At 34.2% G+C, this 23,998-nt stretch overlaps 2 protein-coding genes across 2 annotated transcripts; one reads left to right on the top strand and one right to left on the bottom strand.

Annotated features, from left to right (window-relative positions):
- Nucleotides 1–308: 308 nt before the first annotated feature.
- LOC138310267 (EF-hand domain-containing family member B-like) lies at nt 309–10,376 on the bottom strand. The gene is given in 10 exon segments (XM_069251401.1): nt 309–2,891; nt 5,180–5,361; nt 6,364–6,591; nt 6,891–7,086; nt 7,682–7,904; nt 8,463–8,787; nt 9,138–9,363; nt 9,366–9,494; nt 9,659–9,721; nt 10,047–10,376. Coding segments are annotated over 10 exon segments (1,836 nt in total). The 5' UTR covers nt 10,131–10,376; the 3' UTR covers nt 309–2,711.
- Nucleotides 10,377–14,508: 4,132 nt separating this feature from the next.
- On the top strand, nt 14,509–23,512 carry LOC138310505 (ras-related protein Rab-5C-like). The gene is made up of 6 exons (XM_069251754.1): nt 14,509–14,653; nt 16,487–16,771; nt 19,735–19,886; nt 20,364–20,486; nt 21,295–21,388; nt 22,382–23,512. Exons 2-6 carry the CDS (start codon nt 16,609–16,611, stop codon nt 22,492–22,494), a joined length of 645 nt encoding a protein of 214 aa, XP_069107855.1. The 5' UTR covers nt 14,509–14,653; nt 16,487–16,608; the 3' UTR covers nt 22,495–23,512.
- The last annotated feature ends 486 nt before the right edge of the window (nt 23,513–23,998 follow it).

The following is a 23,998-nucleotide window of genomic DNA, read 5'->3' as shown; positions in this document are numbered from 1 at the left end:
CTGCCTATTTTTTTGTAATAAATCGTTGGTTTTTATTCCTAATAAATGTTATTAGACAGAAAAAAACCTTAGTTTATACTGGGTATAGGCAGGTTTAGTGGAATACCTGATGATAAGCTCCACAAATGGAGAAATTCCAACACCAAAGCCATTCCAATTTGATTTCTTGCTCTTTGGATTTGGGAATTTCAACATTGGAGCAAGCAAGCAAATTATTTTTAATGTTGAACATGAAATTCATGGAACTTGGTAGTTGTGGTGATTCAGAAATCAGAAAGAAATCATTAAAAGAAAACAGCAATATGAGATTCAAATTTGTCTATTTTATTTCATGTTGAAGTAATATAGAGCGGAAATTATGATGTATATAAAAGTACATGTATGTAATACAAAATGAACGATCGTACACAGGTTATAATAAAATATAACTACCTCATCATTAAAATCGTATTCAATATTTACAGGTGAGAAAACTAAAACAATTATTTACTATTTACAACTTAAAATGCCTAAAACTAAGAAATTAAAAAAAAAAGTCACTCAATCTAAATGTCTTAATCAACTTATCACAGTTTGCTCTGACAGCTTGGACGGGATATATAATGTATAATTATTTAACGCCCATAATAACATAAAAATAGCACATAAGTCTGCACACATATAGACAATATATATACAACACAATACAAACGATTTTCATTTATGGAATATTTCAAAAATTCAACATTTTTTTCATTTTCCCATAACAGTAAAATATTTTGGTACATTTTTTGAAAATCTAGAATAGGCCGACAAGAAAATATGAAAGATATCATTATTTAACAATAGAAGGCGATCAAAATTCTTTACCCATTAGTTAAGTAATTCATGAAAAATACATATTTTATAGAAGCAAATGTACAAAAGCTGAACACTAAATCATAAATAACGTGGACACATCATGGTGCGGACATTGTGACACATGGGCATCATCTGAATATCGTGTGGGTGCGAGTGGTGTGAGGGTGAATTTGATTGTTTTATCAAAATGTCTGTTTCACAGATATCTTTATCAAAGTTTACCAGGCGTGTCTTAAATTGTGCACTATCTTTTGAAATGAAAACAAAAATCTAAATCAAGCTATAAAAAAGTTCTGATTGGTGTTATTCAGCACTATGTAATATACATATAGAAATAGGAATTTCTAAAATATCACAACAATATCATTTAAAGCACAAATTACATGTCATATTCAATGATAATTAATACTTCTATTGGTTACCACTTAACTGTATTTTTTATGATCAACAACATTAAAAGTGCATCTAAAAAATTTTGTGCAGCTCTCTGGAAAACTCCAAAATATTTATCATAATGCTGTTAGGATCTACTGGGTTTTGATTTTGATCAATACTTGTAACAAACAAATAAACAAATACATGTAACAAAATCTTAAATCATATCTGATATTCACTGAAGGAATATTATTGATTCTGTGCAGAAATCTAAAGAATCATCAATTTCAATACTGTAGTTTTTTTTTCTTTTTGAAAATGTATTCATTAAAATATAAGATTTTCAAAAAAAAGTTTATACATATATCTGTATATCTTGCATAATGTTTTGTGCATATCTGTAAGGTGAAAAAACCCACTTTGCATACCATTGAAATACTGCTTAATTAATATCACAAAATGTTTTCATAAAAACGATTCCAGGTGCATAATGCTGTGTTATGAAATTTGCATACAAATGTATTACATTTACAGATAGATATATAATATCTATACATTGAAATTTTACCCAAAGAAAGTTTGAAAAAAAAATACCAAATATATGTATATGTATATATTATATGTTGAATATGTATTGCAGAAATGACATTGAATAGTACCAGTATGTATTAGTTTTGCATGCTAATTAAGTCCAATTATATTGTATCCCATAATGTCATCACTAATTCCATTTTTATGGAGTAGAGATAAATAAGCCCTGGATGACAAAGATGTTATTTCAGATCAACAACAATATTTCATGATATAATATTTAAATATCTAAAATTGAAATGTTGACTATCCATTCTTTCATCTATAGTTATTTATTAAATGTAGTAAGTTATGTAAATACATTCACATATATCATATTAAATTATAAGCAATAATGTTTATAACTATATATGCTACTTTATGTTCATGAATTTAATGTTCTTTTTAAAAGCCTGAGTATATAGGAATAATGAAAATTGCCACAGGAAAAAATTCATAGGTATTTTTACATAAAACCACATGCTCTCATTTGAAGCCAACATAATAATCATATGAATATGAATCAACAGACATGAATATTCAATGATTCTGCTATCATTATAATTTTATTAATTAACTTCCCTTCGTTAATGTACATGAATACAGATATGCCTTATTTTATCACTTCTTTTTGATGAATTCATAAAGTCTCTGTTTCCTTGGTTTCGAAAAAGACCATATTATAATGTTCCAATATAAATTAACTACTTATCTATGCGTTCAGGTATGATGACATTGAATTGAACATCATTCAGATGTAAATACACTATCTTTACCTGAACCTGGCCAACTTCTTAATATTTTCCTTTTTTGTTTTCTTTCTTTCAGTACTGTATACATTTTTTTTAAATTTGAAATTTTTTATTAAAACAAGGTCCCATGAACTTTGATTGGGATGAACTCTGATTTAGACTATGACCTTTGACCTAGATGGCGAGTGGATGTTTTCCCTCGAGGACCTGATTGGCCAGGACGTCGTCAAGGACACCTCTGAAGGATTCTACGCTGACGTGACCTTTGGGGTGTTGTTTGGCAGCAGTGTTGTACAACACTTCGACATTCTCTCTTGTCATCTTCACACCGATGTTAGTAAAGATTTCATTAATCTGAAAGTTAAACAAAAGTGGTACTGGATTAAATACTGTAATTAAAGAAAGAATCCATGTGTAAAGTGTACATTTTTGTACATAACCTAGCTGTCAAAACCCATCCTTGTAATCCACACCTGGACTACCCCTGTCAATTGAAGCTATGTAAACCATGGTTGACCATGGTTAAACCATGGTTAACCATTGCCCAGGAACCATGGTTATCCATGGTTAACCATGGTTTTGACTTCTACGTTAAATGGCCAACCATGGTCAAGCATGGTTAAGCATGGTTGATGTTGGAACCATGGTTATATGTAAACCATGGTCAAACCATGGTTAAACCATGGTTTATAAACCATGGTCAAACCATGGTTAAGCATGGTAAGTAACCATGGTTGAAAGCCCAGGCGGAATATCTTCCCAAATACCATGGTTAAACCTAGTACAACCATGCATGGCCAACCATGGCCCATACACCATGGTTGGCCATGTTCAAACATGGTCATGGTAATTGACCATGGTCAAAACACATGGTTTACCATGGTTGACCATGGTTGAACCATGGTTAACCATGGTCAATTCATTGGTCAAACCATGGTCAAGTCATTGTCAAAACAGGGTCTCTTTGTTGTTAAAACATGTTCAGGCCATGGTTACCCTACAGAAACCTTCATTGGATTTACGTGGAATTTCCTTATCCAGTGGAACAGAGGTAAAATTTGCCAGAATTTTCACTGGTTAAGTGATATTTCCAATAGAATTCAAGTGGTAAATATCTATGGAATTTTGTATCAATCCAATGGAAATTCTATTGGAATCCTGATATTATTACTCAATTCAATATTTGCTGAAACAAATTGTGATGGCAATAGGTATAATCCATGTATTCATGTATAATAACAGAAGAGTTTAACTTGGAATCACCACCAGTTTACTGTGTTCATTACATTTTCATACTACCACAGATAAGTGCTAAGAAAATCTGTTATCAGGGATATGCAGCAATTGATTTCATTATACATTCCAAGTAAATTAGTATTTGTCTGAAATAAACCTATAGTTACAAAGCATGATAGTTTATATGGACAATATAACTCAATAAGAATTGACAAATACACAAACCTATAAAAATTTTTATATGCATAGGAACACAATATCAGTGTGCAACAATTTCATGTTGATAAAGAATTGCAGACAAATCAAAACTTACTAAAAGTGTTCATCTGTACTTACAGACATTCAGGAATAAGATAATCCATTTACTAATTGGCCAAAACTTCAATTTTAAGAAGAGAGATGTTTCCCCTTCCACACTCCAACAGACACAGCAGCCATTTTGGATGGTGACTGTTTTGGCGGGAAACATATAGAAGTCATGTGACTCATGTTGTCGGGAAGTGAAACCATGGTCAACCATGGTTAACCATGGTCAAACATGGTTGAAGAATATCAACATCATCTCAACCACGGATGACCATGGTCATAATTTAACCATGGTTAAAATATGAAGTGAAACCATGGTCAACCATGGTTAACCATGGTCAAACATGGTTGAAGGGTATCAACATCAGCTCAACCATGGTTGACCATGGTCATAAACTTAACCATGGTTAACAATGGTTACTACCATGGTTAAAATATGCTGAAACCATGTCTAACCATGGTAAAACCATGGTTAAATATGGTTAACCTTACTGACCATGGTTAACCATGGTCACCAATTGACAGGGGGACTATGTCAAAGCAAAACTAAAGAGTTTGTTAGTGGCAACAGATAAGGCAGGTAGTTTGGTCCTTGACAAATTCCATGAGTGATATACAAATAATGACAGTGAGCCATTTATTCACCAAGGGCTCAGTTGTAAAAATCAGATTAGGCTTATTATAGTTTAATCTAATTAACAGCAATTTTCAAATCAAGTAAAAAAAAATTCTAGTCAAACAAACTTCACAAAATTTTATGAAATTCTGAAGTATGTGCCATTCTTTACCTACTTATTCATATTGGTGACAATATAATCAAAGATTTTACTGTAAATGTCAGTACAGTGTCACATTTAGCCGGTATAGTCAGGTTTCCTGATTATCCAGGTTCTAATTACTATAAATTAAGATGGAAATTCCACACAAGTATTCCAAAATATACAGGAATGATGGGGCCAAATCCGGATTAGACATGGTCCAGTTTTGACAAGTTATATATACATGTACTGTATAAAAAAAAATTCACTTCTGGTAATTAAGTGATTAAGCTAATCGAGCCTTGGAAGTCCAATATCTAACTGACTGTAATATAGACTCACCTCCTCTAGTGTACGGGGCAACAGGAAGTCCTTCTCAAACACGCCCCGACGACTAAATAAGGATGGGTTCATCAGACCGTACGCATCTGATTCGTCACCATAGTTCTTCCTGTCATCCACGCGTCGGATCCTGGGACCAGGAAGGTCTGTTCGGATAGTAGGCACACCATATGTTCTAAAATCTGGAAGAAAAAAATATCAATGAAACAATTAAGTTCTTAATCTTCTAAATAATTTCTGAGACTAGCAGAATTGTGTGTTTTGGAATCCCTATTTGGTTCTATTTCATTTGTTATGAACCTACATGTAGATTATGTAGTATACTTAATCACCTTTTCTCTCCCTTCTCCCACCCACGTAGTAAAATACTATAAATATACCCCTGGTACTAACAAATGATTTAACCAATGGAAAATTGAGTTCCAATCTAAATTAAATTATGATAAAATAAAGACATAATTTCTTGATTATCTTCATTATATAGCCAGGATTGGTTCTCCTGTATAGTGTTAAGGAGCCCTGGATTAGCATTAATTAACATTTATGTCTTTTTTTATGTTACTAACAACAGTCACAACTACCGTGATACATTATATAACACCTTATATGAAAAAAAGTGTTGGTGGTCAAGACAATTACAACACTCATATGCCTCCTGCAAGTGTTTTGTTTGGTTTAACATACTATTAGCTGCTAAGGTCATAGAGACGTGCCAGGTTTAGGAGGTGGAAGAAAGTTGGAGTACACCGAGGAAAACTACCAACCAGTGGCAATACCTGTAGGCAACATCAGCCCCACATAGGATTCTAACTCACGACTCAGTGGTGGAGGGCTAATGTGGTAATAAGTCAGGACAACTTTACCACTCAGCCACAGCGGCTCCTCTCTCTTGCAAAACAGAAGACTGGCAGGAGCAAACCTAATACTACCCACCCATCTCCCAGATACCCAGCTAAAATTATATCATCATGGAAAATGTCCCCTTTTCTGTGGAATTTGATTGACATTTTTAGAAGTTGATGGAAACTGAACATGGGTTTTCATGGAATTCTATGGAAATATAATTTTAGCTGGAAATTTGAGAGATGGGTTAAGTCTGTATGAGGCTTTCACCTGCTAGAGTTCACATACTGCCATGAACATCTATGGTAAATTCATGGATTTTTGTCAGTGTATTATGTTACCTCTAGTGTCTACTCCTCCGATCACTGCGTTGATCATACTAGAACTGGTACGATGGTTGCCGATAGCCATATCAATCTGTTTCTGGAGCCGGCGTGGGGTACTTTCAGCACTCTGGGGAGTCTTAGGTTGAAGGTCTTCCTGAGAAACTTGTACCTGACTTCCTGCATGAGGGGTTCTTGTATGGGGACTCGGGGCAGACTTAGGGGTCGCTGGTGTCTTTGGGGGTTCTGAAAGCCAAACCAATATATTTTATATAAAAGGGTAAACCAGCAGTATAATTTTTTCTTTACACCCAGTAATTCAAATTGTTGAGTATATAAGGCATTTTGAAATGTAGTTTTCCATATAAATATTACATTATAAAGCTTCAGAAGACTGAAGAACATAAAATAAGCATTAGTTATCTCCAATTTAATAATCAATGATCTTGGTATTATTTTATTGTAATTGATTATTGATTGATTATTGTAAAATTGGAAATTGGTGCAATACTATAAAGTATACTTATTTTAATTTTCAAATTTACCTGTCTTTGGCCCAAATCCAGACGGCATTTTATCTTTCCAGTTCAGGAAATTAGAAAACTCTAAATAATCTATACAGCCATCACGGTTTGTGTCGCAGTAGTCCATCAGCTGCTCTAGTAACTCTGGCTCAACAGGTAAATGATATTGGACACAAGCCTCTCGCAGACCCTGCATCTTTATCTTACCAGTTCCGTCCTAAAATAGAGGTCAATAAAGTTACTGAAATACTGTTACACATTGTTTTTTGAAGGCTATACATCATTATTGTACTGATATAAACCATAATCTAACATCAGAGAATGTAAAGTAATGCAAGTCTATATCACCCAATATTTGAATGTTACTGAGGAGAGACTTACAGTCAAATTACAGAAAATTGCACCAAATGAAGTTGATGTGTTTCTCCTTTATAGACAGGTGTTCTTTATATAGAGGTCAATTATATAGAAAATTGCACCAAATGAAGTTGATGTGTTTCTCCTTTATAGACAGGTGTTCTTTATATAGAGGTCAATTATATAGAAAATTGCACCAAATGAAGTTGATGTGTTTCTCCTTTATAGACAGGTGTTCTTTATATAGAGGTCAATTATATAGAAAATTGCACCAAATGAAGTTGATGTGTTTCTCCTTTATAGACAGGTGTTTTACAGCAGGTTTGACTTCATTTGACTCTTCAGGTTACTCTATCATAATGTTTCAGCATGTGAATGGTATTTCCCACCAAACTTTGTTGTAGTGTTAAATGTGTACATTATAGAAAGATGATTTTGACTCTCATCAATCTTACCTTGTCGTAATGTTTGAAAGCGGCCAGGAGATCGTGGAAGTTGTGATAGTTTGCTTTCTTTAGATGTTGTCTAATAGCTGCCATCACACCCCTCTGTCTGTCCTTGCCCCTTAGGTATGTCCCCGGGGGTCGCATGTGTAGAAGGTCTCCAGCACCATACTCATCTGGCTTGACAAGAATTCCAAAGGTATGATCTGGAGCGACCTTTAGTGTGTCCTTGATCCTATGTTAGATATATCATACATATCAATAGACAAATAGAATAAATACAGGTCGATTTATGCATATCATTAGAGATCTCCTTCATTAAAATTGTTTACATGGAAACATTGAAAACTGTATTGTAACATCTAATCTTTTATTCACTGACCAGAGGCAAATTCAACATGAAGCGCAAGCACTTCACATAATTTCCTCAGTCCAGTTGGCATTCATATTGGCTATGAATGCCAACTGAAAGATGTCCAATGCTTAATATATATTTAGGTAAGTGCCCTGCCTCTAGCATATTTTATCAAAGCCCTGGCCTCAGTTTCAGGATTATTCCTTAAATTTAAGTAATACCTTAACTTCAAATTCTCCATAGGAAAGTACTAAAAAATATTTAAGGGATAGCTGCTTCACTTATGATTTTTTCCTTAAATTTTGTAATGCTTTTCTATGGGGGGGAAATTTAAGTTAAGGAATGCCTAAATGTTCAGGAAAATCCACGAAACTTGGCCCAGGGCAGATGTAGGTTCCACCAACACGGATGAATGAGTAAATGGAATAATTTACTTACGGGTCATGAACTGTTCCTAGTTGGGGTTGTGTTCTTTCCCGGAAATCATCTACACGTTTTGACACAATTTTCGTGGCTTTTTCTTGCTGTGCCTGTGACATCCATCGGAGGGTCTGACGGACTTTCCTTCCGTCATTACTGTGAGGTGTGGGAATTCCGAACTTTGATTTACAGTCGAATCCCTCTGACGTGTAGTTCCTATGGTGCTGTTCGCCTACGTTATAATCACTGTGAGTGTCTCTGTACAGTTCGTGTCCTACAGCTGATTCCTGCTCTACTTCTGCATACGTTTTATTGGGGTTAATTAGTCCACCGGCACCAATATCTACAAAAGAAAAGGTATCTTATAGACAACTTTTAGGATTATAATGACATGATTATGTACAGGAGTAGCTGAGTTAAAACTCAGTTATTGAAAATGTTGTTGTTTTTTTATGATAGAAATCTGACTGAGTATTTAATGAAAATACAAACTTTAAAAAAAAATCTTTCAAGATAGATTTAGAGTTGATGAACATTTTATTCAGCTTTATGACAGGATTTACTATCTTTTAGTTTCTTTAATTTTTATAGGAGAAAACATTGACATTAAAACTGAATATTTCATCACTGTTGAATTTCTATGTATAAAACTTAAGTTTGGCAACTGATTGAAGTTTTGATATCATCATGTACCTAATTCTGTTGGAATTCCAAATGTGAATTCATCTTTTTTAAGGCCCTTTGGCAAACAAGGAATCTGGTTGTGTGATGTTCCGAGTGGAGCTTTGAGATGACTGGCATAGATAAGTTCCTTCCTATCCAACTTTTTCTGCTGGAATAATGTTTTTGGTGGAGGATTGGCCAGTTCGCCTGCATTAGCAGAAGACTGTGTATTGCTGCATTAGCAGAAGACTGTGTATTGATTCCATGACACATGTCTGTCGCCCACTGACGATGAGGATCGGACGCCTTGCCATAGAAAACTCTCATCTGACCAGCATCTGGTCTTAGTGTGGCTCTAAACCTTCTGATAACATCTGCAGATGGAGGCTGAAAATATTCAAAAGTTGCATCATGACTTATTTTGTCCCAGCACATGGAAAAGAAACGTACAGTGTAACATCAATATAAATCCATAAAAAATGATAATTAGGCGAGATGTATTAATGATATCTTGCATTTTTACAACTTATTCACAGAATTAATATACTTACCCTGTCATCTTTAGGTTTCAGACATGATAATGCTGTGTCACCTGTTGCAGTTAATTTTCCAGCCTGTAAAATGATGATAAGAACAGCATTGTAACACCTTCTTTTATAAACAGATATATGACATCAATATTCAGAGCGCAATATTGACACAATATTTGATGAAAATTGGACAGCTTAGAAATGAAATATCCAATGTAGACGTAACCTCTGCTTCTGTTCTACTGCACGATATAAATAGATGCATGTCTGGTTTTAACATAAAAATTTTAAAACATAACGATGAAGACACCAGCAACATCCCCCCTTCAACCTCAGTAAATTCTTATGAAGCTTTATGTACTAACTACGACATTATGTTACATAATATTATTAGTAAAGAAACACTTACCGATCGTATGTCTGGCGACCAGTCTTTGTATTTTCCCGTATAAATGCCTGACGTTTGTATTCCCGGTAATGTTACTGAAGACATGTTTTCATATGCACCTCTGTCAAACAAGTTGACACGAATCGATGCTACAATAAATTATGTTTACAAACAAACAGATTTGATACGTAGTCAATTATGTGAAACGAATAGAACTAATTGAGTTACTTTCCTAATTGTTCCCTCTGCTTGAAGGCTGTTTCCCGGCGATTACGCGGGTGAACCCCTTCGAGAAACAGCGGAACATACAGCTTTCCAGACACTTTGTTGATAAAGCCTTAGCAACAGAGATAAGGTCAAGTAAATGTCGTTTCCGGCGTTATTTTCGCATTCTGCAAAACAATTATATGATAAAATTGGCCATACCTGTGATATCGTTTCACGATAAACAAACTTTAATTAAATTTCTCAAGCAGGGTACAGTTTAAGGAAAAAAATATTGGCGTTTAACGAAAATACGTAATCGATAATATTTTTTCAAGGGAGGTAACTGAGGGAACCAGTCTACTCTCTCGTTTCGCGCAAAAAAACCATGTTTGTTCTACATAGATCTACTGTAGACTCATAGAGATTGTAAACTCCTTCGTCATCATTTTCACTTGGCTCACTTGTTTTTAAGTATTGTGGATTGCAATACTTTAATGTTTTAAAAGTTGTTATGATATATGACCAGCGTTTTCGATCAGTATGTTTTTTACAAGACACACGGGCTTTTAAAAACGAGACTAATAAGTTTGTAGAGTGAAGAGTTGCAAAAGTTATTAGCCTAACGTTAATACTACACTTCTCACCACTTTCTGAACAACTTTTTAAATTGATTTTTTTTTTCACAGAATTAAGTTTGTGGGCATTTAAATAATGTAAATGATAAGCAATTTTACCTGTTCAAGTTATTCTCGAAAATCATATATTTAAACATAAATTTCGTTTTCTTTTAATATATCAAGAAAAACGTATCTCTTTTTTTCTGACTGAGGCAAAACATCATTTATTTCCTCTTTTAGAAGTTGATTTTGTTGTCATCGTAAAGATTTTTTCTCTTTCAAACACATGTACAGGAGAAGCGAATTAGTATTTTTCTTCACCAATATGGCATTAAGTACTGATTGTGCTTGCTCCAAAAGCTGAAAAAAATTATATGCATTTTTGTGTGAGGATACACTGTTCTAATAACTGCTGGGAATTGATTATGCTCTGTCGGCGATAGAGCATCTTTAAGATTCTTTCTAAACATTGTGGACATTAGTAAATCAATTGTCATCCTCCCCATCAAACTTTAGACAAGAACCTTGTAATCTTGCTTGTTAACTAAAACGAGGCACCTTGATTTCAAGTAAATTGACTATGTATGGCAAGTTCAAAACGGAACTGATATCGCGCGCGATGTGTAAAATTGCTTTTGTTAAGTCGATTCCGGTCAAACAAATGTCCCTTGCATAGATCTGAACGTATTGGTTAATGGCAGAACCAGTACGTTCCGAAACCTAGATGTATCCTTGATTGAAATGTACATTTTTCGCATACAAGCATGAATGTACATACAAATATGTATACTTCGTATACATTTACATTGCATTTTGTCAAAATTACACAACTTAATACATGTATATTCCAAAGGTTTGCCATAATGCAAACACACTTTTTATGAGCTTAATTAATTATAAATTCAATATTGTACTCTCTTGAAAGTTTAGATTTGGTTTCTCTATGAAATTATTTGCGTAAATCCGTTATATTATCAGAAGTGACGACGTAGTTTTTTTACTTTTTTCTTTTATGGACTGGTGTTATAATTTTAAGCCAATGAAAACGCTCGTTACAAGCAAAATTAAATCATTTGCTTGTAACGAGCATTTTTCATTTTCATCAGCCCATAAAGTAAAAAAATGACATCGCTTCTGAATGGCTTGAGATGACAGCGTAGCGATATTTCATACACAAAAGAGTTTTTAGTATGGAAGAGATTTAATTTTAGTAAATTGGATTAATTTGAATAGTTTGTTTGGTTATTTAATGCCCTATTAACAGCCAGGGTCACGTGAGGACGGCCTCCCATGCATGCAGTGTGTAGCGTGTGTGAAGTGGGAGGTGGTATGGTGCCTATTGCTATCACTGAAGCATGTCGCCGAAGACACCAAGAAGCACACCTCATCCGGTCACATCAAATACTGACAACGGGCAAACCAGTCGTCCCACTCCCTATATGCAGGAGCAGAAATGTTCTACCACTTTTTTAGACTTTGGTGTTAAAGTAACAGAGCTACACGATGTTTAAATAGAGTTTTTACACAAAGTACGGGTCATGACACCTCCAAAGGAGATTGTGGATGAATACAGTTATAGGTACTGTTTACCACCACAAGCGTAGATTTTGTGATTTTGGCTTGGTTTTTGAGGTACCCATTAGAGCCGAGACGACATTTCGACATCACAGGGAAATGTCTACCTAGCAATTTTTTCGTAAATTTCCCGATTCATCAAGCCATAACTTCGTCAATACTTGGCCAATTTTATTCATCAAGCACTCAATGGAAATATAAATTATTTCTCTTTAATGTAAGATATCCGTCAATGTTGTATAGAATCCATATATTAAAATAATCACGGTTTAAAAAAAAATAGGTCAGTTTTTCTAGACCGCCGAGTTCATACCCTTGATACTATATATTATATATATGCTGTTTGTTTCAAAAAAAATCGTGCCAGGTCCCTGTGGGAAGAGTGAAGAGGAAAAAAAACATCCTAAACTTAGTCACCTTTTACGATCATGCAATAGGGGCAGCAGGTACAATATTCTAACGCCCAACCTGCAGGGCAAAATTTCACTCACTCACTCAGATTTTTATGTTATATATATCCATAGCATAAAAAAATGATAGATTTTTTTTTTTTATGTTATGGAGATATAACTCAAAAATCTGAGTATACTCTCATTATATGCCGCTTCAATCACACTTCTTTAGAGTAGGCCTACACAAGGATTTATCAAATCTCATATCTGTACGTCCTTGGCCTACACGATTTTTGTGTTATATCTCCACAGGGACGTAGATCTCTAAAATCAATAAAAAAACCAATAGATCTATATTCAAATAAATCCTAAATACAATTATAAAAGTGGTATATGGGCAGTTTATAATTAAACAAGGGCAAATTGACATATACATGTATCCAATATTTTTAATATCTTAAATGCCCTTATATAGAAATCTTATATGGAAATCACTGATGGAATGGATGCGAAGGTCCATTAAAAATATATATCTCGTGAATGTAGATTATAATATACTATATAACAGCTTCATCATCAAGTGTAGCTATCTTATAGACAAATTACTTTTATATATAGAACTTGACCAAATTCAGAGCTCTACAGTATCTGAAACATGTTAGACTATCTATATCTACAAAATGAAACCTTACTAAAAATATCTACAGGTACACTACTTAAAACTGTAGGATTGGAGTTATTCTTTAAAATATTCACCACATGCATTAGGCGATGTCTTACTTGAATATCTTAATTATATGCAGATATATATATGAAACATGGTAAAAGTGTACACATGTACTTGTAGACCTTTAAACTTGTAGATGTAGTTTTTAACAAGTTACTAAATTATCTGTTCGACATAAGAGGAACACGAGAAAGGCCACGGATCTTAACATAAAACATGTATCGAAATCTACATAAATAGACTTTAATACGGGCAGACAGCACAGAAGCTGTTTAAGGATCTATATCTACTCCTCTTTATTTAAACTTCATTATGAGAAACTTATATGCAGCGGGTTTCCTTCAAACGATTAATCTTTTGATATGGAGTGATTTCGTGTCCCGTCAAAAATGAAACCTTAATTAACTTAGAGTTTTCCGAAACTAACTAAAATTAGAATTGATTAAAGTTTGTGTTATAAAAGTATAGACTGATAAATTGAACTTATCAATATCTACAGGTACACTACTTAAAACTGTAGGATTGGAGTTATTCTTTAAAATATTCACCACATGCATTTATGTAGGTAAAAATGATGTCTTACTTGAATATCTTAATTATATGCAGATATATATATGAAACATGGTAACTTTCCATGAAAGAATAATTTTATTACCGCTACCGCCTTAAGTGTACACATGTACTTGTAGAGTTCGGGAAATCAATAAATAGTCGAACGAGAAAAAAGCAGAAGAAACATTGACTTCCGACATGACGTCATTTTCTATGGGGTGTCTTTTTGCTACACATGGTAAGTGTATTACTACGCATTAATACATTTATCATTTTTCTATAAATATGGTTTAACGAGACAAAAGTTGCTCTTGCTTATTATTCTACAACATCAGAATTATTTTTACATGTGATATTTGCATTGTTGTTGAACAGACATTAAAATAATTTTGCACTATTTTTTGAAGCGGAAGTGTATCCGATTTGTTATACAGCGGCTGAAACGACAAGAGGGTGTTTCTGCGTATATTTTTGACAGATAGAGGGATAAAGGGATATATTCAACCCTCTGCTTTATTATACGTCACATCTTGAAAGATTCCTTTCTTGTCAATTGTGGTAAGACATAAACGGGCTTCGCTGTTTGAAAACAATGGAGAAAATCTATCAATGAATGGCACACTTAGAATTTGACGTCAATGCAATGGCCGACATTCGGTCTTCCTTGTTTACAAAGTTACCTCGGTTCGTTTGTTTTGTTTGTTTCGTTTTCACTCATATAGTCACAGATGTAAATAGCATCAAGTGATTATTATATATGACCCGTTGATATAAGAAGAAACAAGTCAAAATCGTGTTTGTCATGTACCCAGGATGGCCTAATTATGAGAATTTTACCCTGTCCCTATTTCAAAGACATTCCAAATTTTCAGCTGATCATGACTCATCTAAAATGATTTTTATGTAACCCCAATTATTGAAAACAAAGTTATTATTGTTTATATTGATCATTAGAACAGCTGGGCCTCTATGATAAAGATTCCTTGAATAAATAATGCCTTCTGTACCTCGGATATCATGTTATTGGACCATAGCATATAAATTGATTTTCTTGTGTGTACCATATACTGTCATTGGAGACGGGATACTGTTACAAAACTTTTATCTCATACAGATGACCTGTCGTCACTAAGCATGGCACCAAGTATAGCCTATTCGACGATTTGCTTGCAACATGTCACTGTCTCATGAAATGTAGATATCTGTGATCATGTTTTCTAATCATGTTAAGCTGGTCTAAAAAAATATGCACCTGCACCAGGATTTGGCCTTGACACATTACGTGATTTGTTTATTATGTACCCATGCATGAATTGGAGTCTGTTGAGGATGGGACATATGATTATTTTATTACATATGTTCAGGGTTTGCATAAATTTATAACGCCTGTATCGGCCACCATGTCTATTATTTATATATTGCATTTGTAACAGGAGAGTAGAAATTGTAGCGGGGAGGGATTTGAACTGGGACCTCTGAACACTAGCCGAGTGCTCTAACGTGGAGCTATCATTGACCCAGTCCAATTGTGCTACACTCCTCCCTCCTTTTTCAAAGACTTCGCCATTGAAGACATACGAGACCCTCATACCATCACCGTTGGTATATAAGTTGGGCGCCAGCTTGGTAACAGAAGAGGAGATAATGTAGTGACCAGACCAGGTTTCGAATCTGGGACCTCCAAACGTTAGCCTAATACTCTACTGCTGACCTACCTGGTCACTGATGATCGGCCCAGTCTAATCATGCTACATGTTAAAAAATATTTACATTGCATGCACAAAATAAAGCTCACAATTATTTTTTTTGAACGTCCATTCCAATGGAAATTAAAGAATACCTTGGTGTTACCAGATTCATGTATGAATCAAGGCATGAGGGCATAAATTTATTTTAGGTATTGTCATATAAGACGTTTCTACTGTAGTTATTATTTTGACGCGATTGTTTGGGGACATAGTCTGTACATGTAAGTCTGAGGTGCTTTTCCAGGCTTAAATTAAAAAAACTGTCACCATTGAAACTTTCCAGGTTCTAAGTGTCCTATTTGTGCATGTGACTTGTGTTTAGAATTCTGGGTACCTTCAAAATTCCATTTTGATACTTTTCTGTTACCATGGAATCTTGGTCTAAAATACCAAACTACATCTTTTGTTTCTGGGTTCCGAAACTGTTCAACTGATAAATCTCTGATCTAAGATTATAAATCTAGTGAATAGTATCCCAATCTCTATCTAGATAGAGGCAACAATGACCATGAAACACACAGGCTTTAATTACGATTACATGTATAATATAGGTCTATCTTTGGTCCACTTTTTATCAAAAGAATATGTAAATGACGTATTAAAAAAACTGTTAGTACTAAAATATACTGGTTTTATTTTGCAGTTGTACAACAGTAAATTGTGAACATCGACCTATAAGGACAAGCTTTACTCTCGTCAGTTTCTGGTCCTCCTGGGGCCAGTTGTACACAGACACAATACTGAGAACTCCTACAGAACTCTGATATGGCTAACCGTGCTGGTGCACAAAGACCCAATGGGGCCACCCAGGGGAAAATTTGTCAATTCAAACTTGTATTACTCGGAGAATCAGCTGTGGGAAAGTCCAGTTTGGTGTTACGGTTTGTGAAGGGACAGTTTCATGAGTATCAAGAGAGCACCATTGGAGGTAACTCATCTAGTAAAGTTCAACAAATGTTGTATGTTTTGTGAAAAGAAAATTTTGCCTTTGTTCGATTAATGTTGCCTAGCCGGCTGTGGCTGCTAGATAATTTAAATGATAGATGCCGTGGGATATAGATTGGTAGTCAATTTCGTTGGTTTCTGTGGAGGACACATTAATGGCACATGAACACTGTATAGGTTTACTCAAGCAATTAACCTTGCATATTTCCATTCAAAAAGTAGGTCACTATGACCTAGATTTAATTTCACTTGTGAAATTTGACCTAAAGACTTGTTTGATTCATGCTGAACTGAATAGATATGTTAATTGTAAGAATTATCATATTGATGGATTATATATATATAAAAATAACACTGTTTTTGAAGTATTATTTTCCCAATAGAAATGTAATAACAGTACTATTCAGGGCTGGGGAAATGTACTCGTCCGCTCGTCTAGACCAGTGGATTTTGCCATCGGACAAGTGAATGTTAACATCACACTTGTCCGTCGGACGAGTGACAAATTCTGACACTGACTATGACCTACACCTTATTAATTATATCGTTTTTTGATAAATTTATATAAGGTCTGACATTTATAATGGTAAACTTTGTTAAAAATACACCGAAGCTATGATTAGCTTTCGCTTTCTGCATCATTCTTGGAAATCCTCAACTTTCGTTTTCAATGTGCATACGCGTGCACAGCATTGTAACATGAAAAAATCCCAGGTCTATTGATATCGTAATCAAGAGTCTAGAGATGTATCGAATAACAAGGTATCAAAGGGAAATTTGCTTCAGCTTTTTTGCGACATTCGCCTCAAAAAAATCTTACAAGAAGCTAATGGAGTTAAAAATAATATACCTACTACATTGGAAAGTAAGTTAAAATATTGATCCTTTAAAAAGATATCCTTTTTATAACACTTGCATACAAAATTGTTTTGGAATTAAATGTTTTTGTCGGTCTTCTTGTAAAACTGTCTGTTAGTCATGTTATCCTAAATCGGCATTAATACAACTCTGACAATCAAATGGATATGTCTAAAACTGCTGTAGGCTAATACCGTATATATATAAGTCACATATACTTATTCAGCTGACAAATATTGTGGACAAGTGAAAATGTCATGATGAGTAGATTTTGATGAAGCACTTGTCCAACAGACGAGTACATTTCAAAGTTTTTCCGCGGCCCCGATATTGTTTTACAAATCCTTGGCCTTCATTATTGATTACAATTTAAGTCTTTGTACTATATTTGACCCAATAAGTGCCCAAGGCGCTTGAAAAATAAGAAATAAATAAGGTGGCGCTTTATAGAACCAAATTTGGACTAGCCTTGCATAAAATTATTGTACAAAGTGAGCAATAGATTATATTGCAAAAGAAATCAATAAAGAACTCAACACTTTTCATACATATTTTCATCCTGAATTTGTAATTTGTTCAAGGTAAATGAAATTGAGGCCTAAAAGGGGGGGAGGGGAGCATTTAGGGAAGGGGCGCTTATTGGGTCGAATACAGTAGTAAGATTTTGAATTCGAAAATATGTAAATATCATTTGCCTTTTCCCATATACCCGAAGTCACTGACTAATACATGTATGTTACATCTATCATAGAAATACAGTGATTCAGACCGGGCTAAATTTTTGCTATTTTGCCAGTACTCTTCCAAACTGTCCTAAAGCTTTTGAAAATCCTTAGTCTTTTCAATAGAGATAGTCCTAACAAAGTTTTGTAAAAAACCCAAAATGTCCTAATGAGTTTGAAAGCAATCTGAAACACTGGAAATATATAGCTATGAAAGGGTTACATCAACTGACTGTATGACAGAGATTCACATAATAGGATTCTGTGTACAGTTACACTCACTGCCGTTGATTCATAAATGTCAGAGGTTGACAATTGCAACTCCTGCATCTGATACCTCACACCATCATCCTGTAGGGAATTATGTAACTGGAAAATATAATGTTAAAACACCATCCGGTGAAATAAAAACATAAGTATTTATGTATGTCATTCTTTTTTAATGGTCAGATAATTATAACAGCACTTTAGCCTGCTTCAAAGTAATATATGAATGCTTTGGATGATAACCATGTCTGCTGATCAATATATAATAATAATAAAATTATAACCAAGATTGGATCGTTTACTGTTAGTGGCTGAAATTTGAGTGACATACTTTTAGCTTCCCATTATTGAAAGGCGATATATTGTTGCAGTTTTGTTATAAAAATTTGGCAAAGTTGTTATTTATTTAGCTAAATTTTGAAGATTTTTCAAAGAATACCATAATTTCAAAATTAAAAGTAATAAGATTAAGTATTGCTCCTTTATGAGCCTTTACTTAAACCTACGTCATATGGGGGAACAACAAACGAGAATAAATAAATTAAAAACAATTATTTATGAGCGATTGCCAATGCTCTCTACCTGAGTTGCACACATAAATCAATATATGTTATAAGTATTTAATGGACATAAACATGCTATATACAGATTATGTAATATACCATCAAGCAAAGAACTGTCGCTGGGTGGCGATAGTACCACCTAGCTTATAATACTATCAGAGTTGTTCCCCCTGACTACCCTTATATGTGTAAGTTAATTGATTAACATGATAATAACATATGAGACACTGAGACAATGATCTCCATACAATTGGCAACTTGTACACCTGATGTACACTGGGGACATAAAATGTACACCTGAGGTACGTCACACTGGGGACAGTGAGAGGGATACAAGATAGAACGGATATTTATTTAATGTCACATATTGTTTAATAAGATAATTCTGGTACATAATTAGCACTGTAGTTCTTTTATTGTGACAAAAATAAAAATTGAGGGGGAGAAATGGGAATGGTAATTATATAATCATATGCCAACAAACCTTGACTGCATACTTAACTTGATATTAACATAATTCATTAATTGCGTTTCAGCCGCTTTTCTAACACAGACGGTTTGTTTAGACGATACGACAGTAAAGTTCGAAATCTGGGACACAGCAGGCCAGGAGCGCTATCACAGTCTGGCACCCATGTACTACAGAGGGGCACAGGCTGCCATTGTTGTGTATGATATTACAAACCAAGTAAGATATTTCTGTGTATGCAGTATGTATTGTATATTCTTTAACCTTTAGCTGCCAGTGATGTTTTAAGACTTATCTGTAACAGGGGTATATTTATACCTTTTAGATCTATAATGCTGAAAATAGATTTTCTCTTATAATAAAGGGCAATTATTTGTTGGATATGTGTATGTTATACCTAATAGAAATCTGTCTCAGATATATGGTACAGCGAATAGCTGAACAAGTAATATCAGCTTAATCATAGCTATGTATGATCAAGAATTTCAACAGAATCACATAAAATTGTTAAAAATAATGTGGAATTTTGTTAAATTTTTTTTTCATTAGGAATTTTAATGAAGAAAAATAATTTACTTAGGTAATGTAATATTAAAAATATGTTTTGTGGTTTTATGTCAAAGTTTGCTTCCCAGTTACGTGTAGTGATGGATATTTTGATAAAGTCATGGTTTATTGTTATTCCACTATTTCTAGGACACATTCGGAAGAGCAAAGACTTGGGTGAAAGAACTACAAAGACAAGCCAGCCCCAATATAGTGATAGCTCTGGCTGGCAACAAGTCCGATCTCTCAAACAAGCGAATGGTCGAATATGAGGTAAACTTTATACTGGTAGACCTTCAAAATTATACTGTAAATTTTGATAATCTTTGAATACTAGAAAATTAAAATTGAATGTTTACAAAATAGCCAAATATGATGTAAATTTTATACTGATAACTTGAAACTTGAAATGAGATTCAAAATTGTAATAAATGTTTTGATAATCTTTGAATACTAGTAAATTAAATGAGTGTCTGTTTCCGGAGAATAATTATGAAATGGTCAAATATGATGTAAATTTTATACCGGTAGCTTCAAACTTAATTGACCTTCAAAATTTTAGTGCATGTGTTGATAACCTGGAATACTAGTTATAATACGTAGAAATATTTTATGACTTTCTGTATCATACAACCTGTATAATTCGGAAAACTGGATCAGTGTTTTTCCTGGGCATTTTGGGAAATTGTCACCTAGTGAAAATTGGGAAATTTTGTGCGATAAAAGTAGGAAATGAACAATATTAACAGTGTTAATGGAAATTTTGGAAAAGGTAGAAATAAACAAATATCCTTCTCTAAGAATGAAGTGTAATATTGTATACTAAAATACGATGTTCAGACTTGGGATTTCGGGATTTTTTTTGTTTCGTCACACAAAGTAGGCCTCAACTCACTGATTTTGGATATTTAGACATAGATTTGGGAAAAAATAACTAGAAATACAATTGGGAATGGGGCCTATTTCGGCCCCAAATATATAGGCAGGAAAAACACTGTGGATATACCGACCAAATAAGCTGGTCTTGATGACATGCAGTTCAGAAAAGTTGCACTATAATATCTTTTAATCTCCATTATAGGAAGCCCAGGCATATGCAGAAGAAAATAGTTTGCTGTTTATGGAGACATCTGCTAAGACAGCTATGAATGTCAATGATATCTTTTTGGCGATCGGTAAGTGTTATTTCTGTCTTTCTCCCCTTGGTCCTTACTCTTAATAGTGCATATTGGAATTTTAGGACCAATAAGAAAACAGTATCGCCAGCTAGTGACCATCTTTTATTTTGAAAATTTGAAGTTGTATTTTGCCATTTCTCCTAAATTCCACTAAGAATCAGACTAATACACATACCACGATAAAGTTTTTGCAGGTCTAGTATCTCCACTGGTGATGGAACGTAACTCTTTGTAACAGAGATGTGATTCGTCTTTTCAGAGGATTTCCTCTGATTGAATAATATTTATGATAGACAAATCCTTTCAGATGTGATCTAAAACATCACAAAATGACCCTTTTAAACACTAGGGGGAGGGTTTCGTCCTTTGAGTCGAGAGATTTCCTCCCTTCATTGATTGGATCAATGACATCCCTGTTGTAATCTTCCCTCTGAAATGACGTTAGCACAGGATTTAATCTTTAACGTCGTTCCATCACCAAAAGAATAATAGAATCTTTCACCCCCTTTCGGTAAGACAGGAGAATCTCAACCTGAGGGGTAAGATTCTTAAGTTGTCAAACACAAGGCTATGCCGAGTGCTTGACAGCTTAAGAATCTTATCAAGAGGGTTGAGATCTCCTGTCTCACCCCAAAGAGGGTGAATGATTCTTTTTCTCTTATTCCCTGCACCCCTTTGTGTCTCCAATAAACGTGTCACTTATGCAAGCGGGGATGACTTGACCTCAATGAGTCGCCGTCTTTGTGACGTCATTTCAATGTGGTCGTGACGTTATAATACTATTCATACCATTGTTAAGCATTTGGTAAGATCTCGTGTAGCTTGTCTTTACCCTAGGGTGAGATAGAAAAATCTCACACAGGTAGAACTGTGGATATCCCTGTCTGGGGTAACAGAAACAATAATCTAGCAAAAATATTATCAGGTATCACGCCATACATGAATAAGTCACATAAATTTGTATGACAATATCAATACTTTCTTCTTCAGCCAAAAAATTACCCAAGAATGAAGGTGGTGGAGCGGCCCAACCCCGACAACAAGGAGTAAAGCTTAATAACAGCGAAACGAGTCAATCTTCAGAAGGAGGATGCTGCAAGTAACAAGCAATGTGATTGGACTAATGGACAAGATGTTTGGTCCAATGGGATTACAGACTCCTTATGGGCTTTTTATTAAAGAGTTATTCAAAATCAGATGAAAATGTGACCAAGGCAAGATTACTGTGTAGCCGGTCAGACCTGGCTTTGTGTTCAGGATTTTAAAGGTTGTTGCCGTTGTATTTGTAGTGGCGACGACAGAATGTCTTATTAAGAGGTTCACATTTAATGGAAGATTGCAGATTTCTACATCACGCATTGTAAACATAAAATTTCCTTTAAACATGATATATGAAGATCTAGACGGTTATCAGTTTGATTAAATTTCAAAGAAATAATGAGAAAATATCACATTTTGTGTAAAAATTTGCTTTTTGAAATTCACTTATTTAATTTTATGAGCAATTTCAAGGAAACGTTTGATGCAATTTGTAGCATTTAATTTCAAAGAGGAAAGAAACTGTGTCGGGAGTTTTCCTGAAATTGAATCAAAGATTGTTTTGATGCACATGTTTTCTTTACAACATTGATACTATTAAGACAAAATATTCACGGTAGATGTAGTAGGCTGTTTTATAGCGGAATGTTCAGACAAGGATATTTTGCTTGCAGTTCTTTGTTAATGATTTTTGATCTCCAGTTCTTTTCATTGTTTCAAAGCTTAAAATGAAGAAAAATACTATTTCAAAAGTTGAGAAATTGTCTACAGGATCAACTCGAGAAAAAAAATAGGGGAAAAAAAAAGTTTGCGGTGTCTCATTTACATTGAACTAAATTCTGCCTCTCAGATTCAGTGAATTACACAAGAGATAATAGTCTTGTGTCTCACGGTTGAGTAGATATAGAACAATATTAAATGGTTTTGACTTGAAAATTACCAGGACTGATTAACACTTAACATGATAATGTGTTTGCAAGTTATTCCCTCAAAGAGAAATAGCAAGTTCAATAGAAGATTTCAAGACATTTGATTAAATGTTAAAGTCTTGATCAAGCTGGTCAAAATAAAAAAAAATAAAAATTTCAAGAGACTTAATTCAGAATTTCAATCTTGTCTGATATACATGTACAAGCTTTGACTGAACATAAGTATGAGGTTGGAGAACAAGTTCATCACATAGAACTGCCTACAGAATATCTTTATAGACCTTCAGATAGGGCATTCATATGAAACAGTAATATTAAAGTATGTGATATAGATATGTCCACACCTATAGAGAACAAAGGTAAACGCTGTGGCTGCGGCCGCTATTGTAGATTATCTAGATAGGTTTTACTGTTGTGTTTCAACCTATTTATTTCTACAACACGTACAGCTGATCATGATCATGTAACTGTTTGTCGCACCGATTCTGGTGCGTTTTGTTTGTCAGATAAGACTCCTGGCACAGATTGCAGAGCGATCATCAATTTATGTATATTTATAATTTGCAAAAATGTGTAGCACTTACCACAGTGCAATTGTGGGTCTGTCTTTTTGTAGTGAAGTCTTTATCTGCTTCTGTGA

The sequence above is a fragment of the Argopecten irradians genome, chromosome 16 (assembly GCF_041381155.1).
Source record: "Argopecten irradians isolate NY chromosome 16, Ai_NY, whole genome shotgun sequence".
Lineage (NCBI taxonomy): Eukaryota > Metazoa > Mollusca > Bivalvia > Pectinida > Pectinidae > Argopecten > Argopecten irradians.
This window is presented reverse-complemented; position numbering and strand designations above follow the sequence as displayed.

What these genes read in the sequence shown, in the direction of transcription:
- LOC138310505 (XM_069251754.1), top strand. Translation starts at nt 16,609, where the DNA reads ATGGCTAACCGTGCTGGTGCACAAAGACCCAATGGGGCCACCCAGGGG. An exon ending in TCAAGAGAGCACCATTGGAG is followed by an intron (nt 16,772 to 19,734) that starts GTAACTCATCTA and finishes ATTGCGTTTCAG; the next exon opens with CCGCTTTTCTAACACAGACG. An exon ending in AGCGAATGGTCGAATATGAG is followed by an intron (nt 20,487 to 21,294) that starts GTAAACTTTATA and finishes TCTCCATTATAG; the next exon opens with GAAGCCCAGGCATATGCAGA.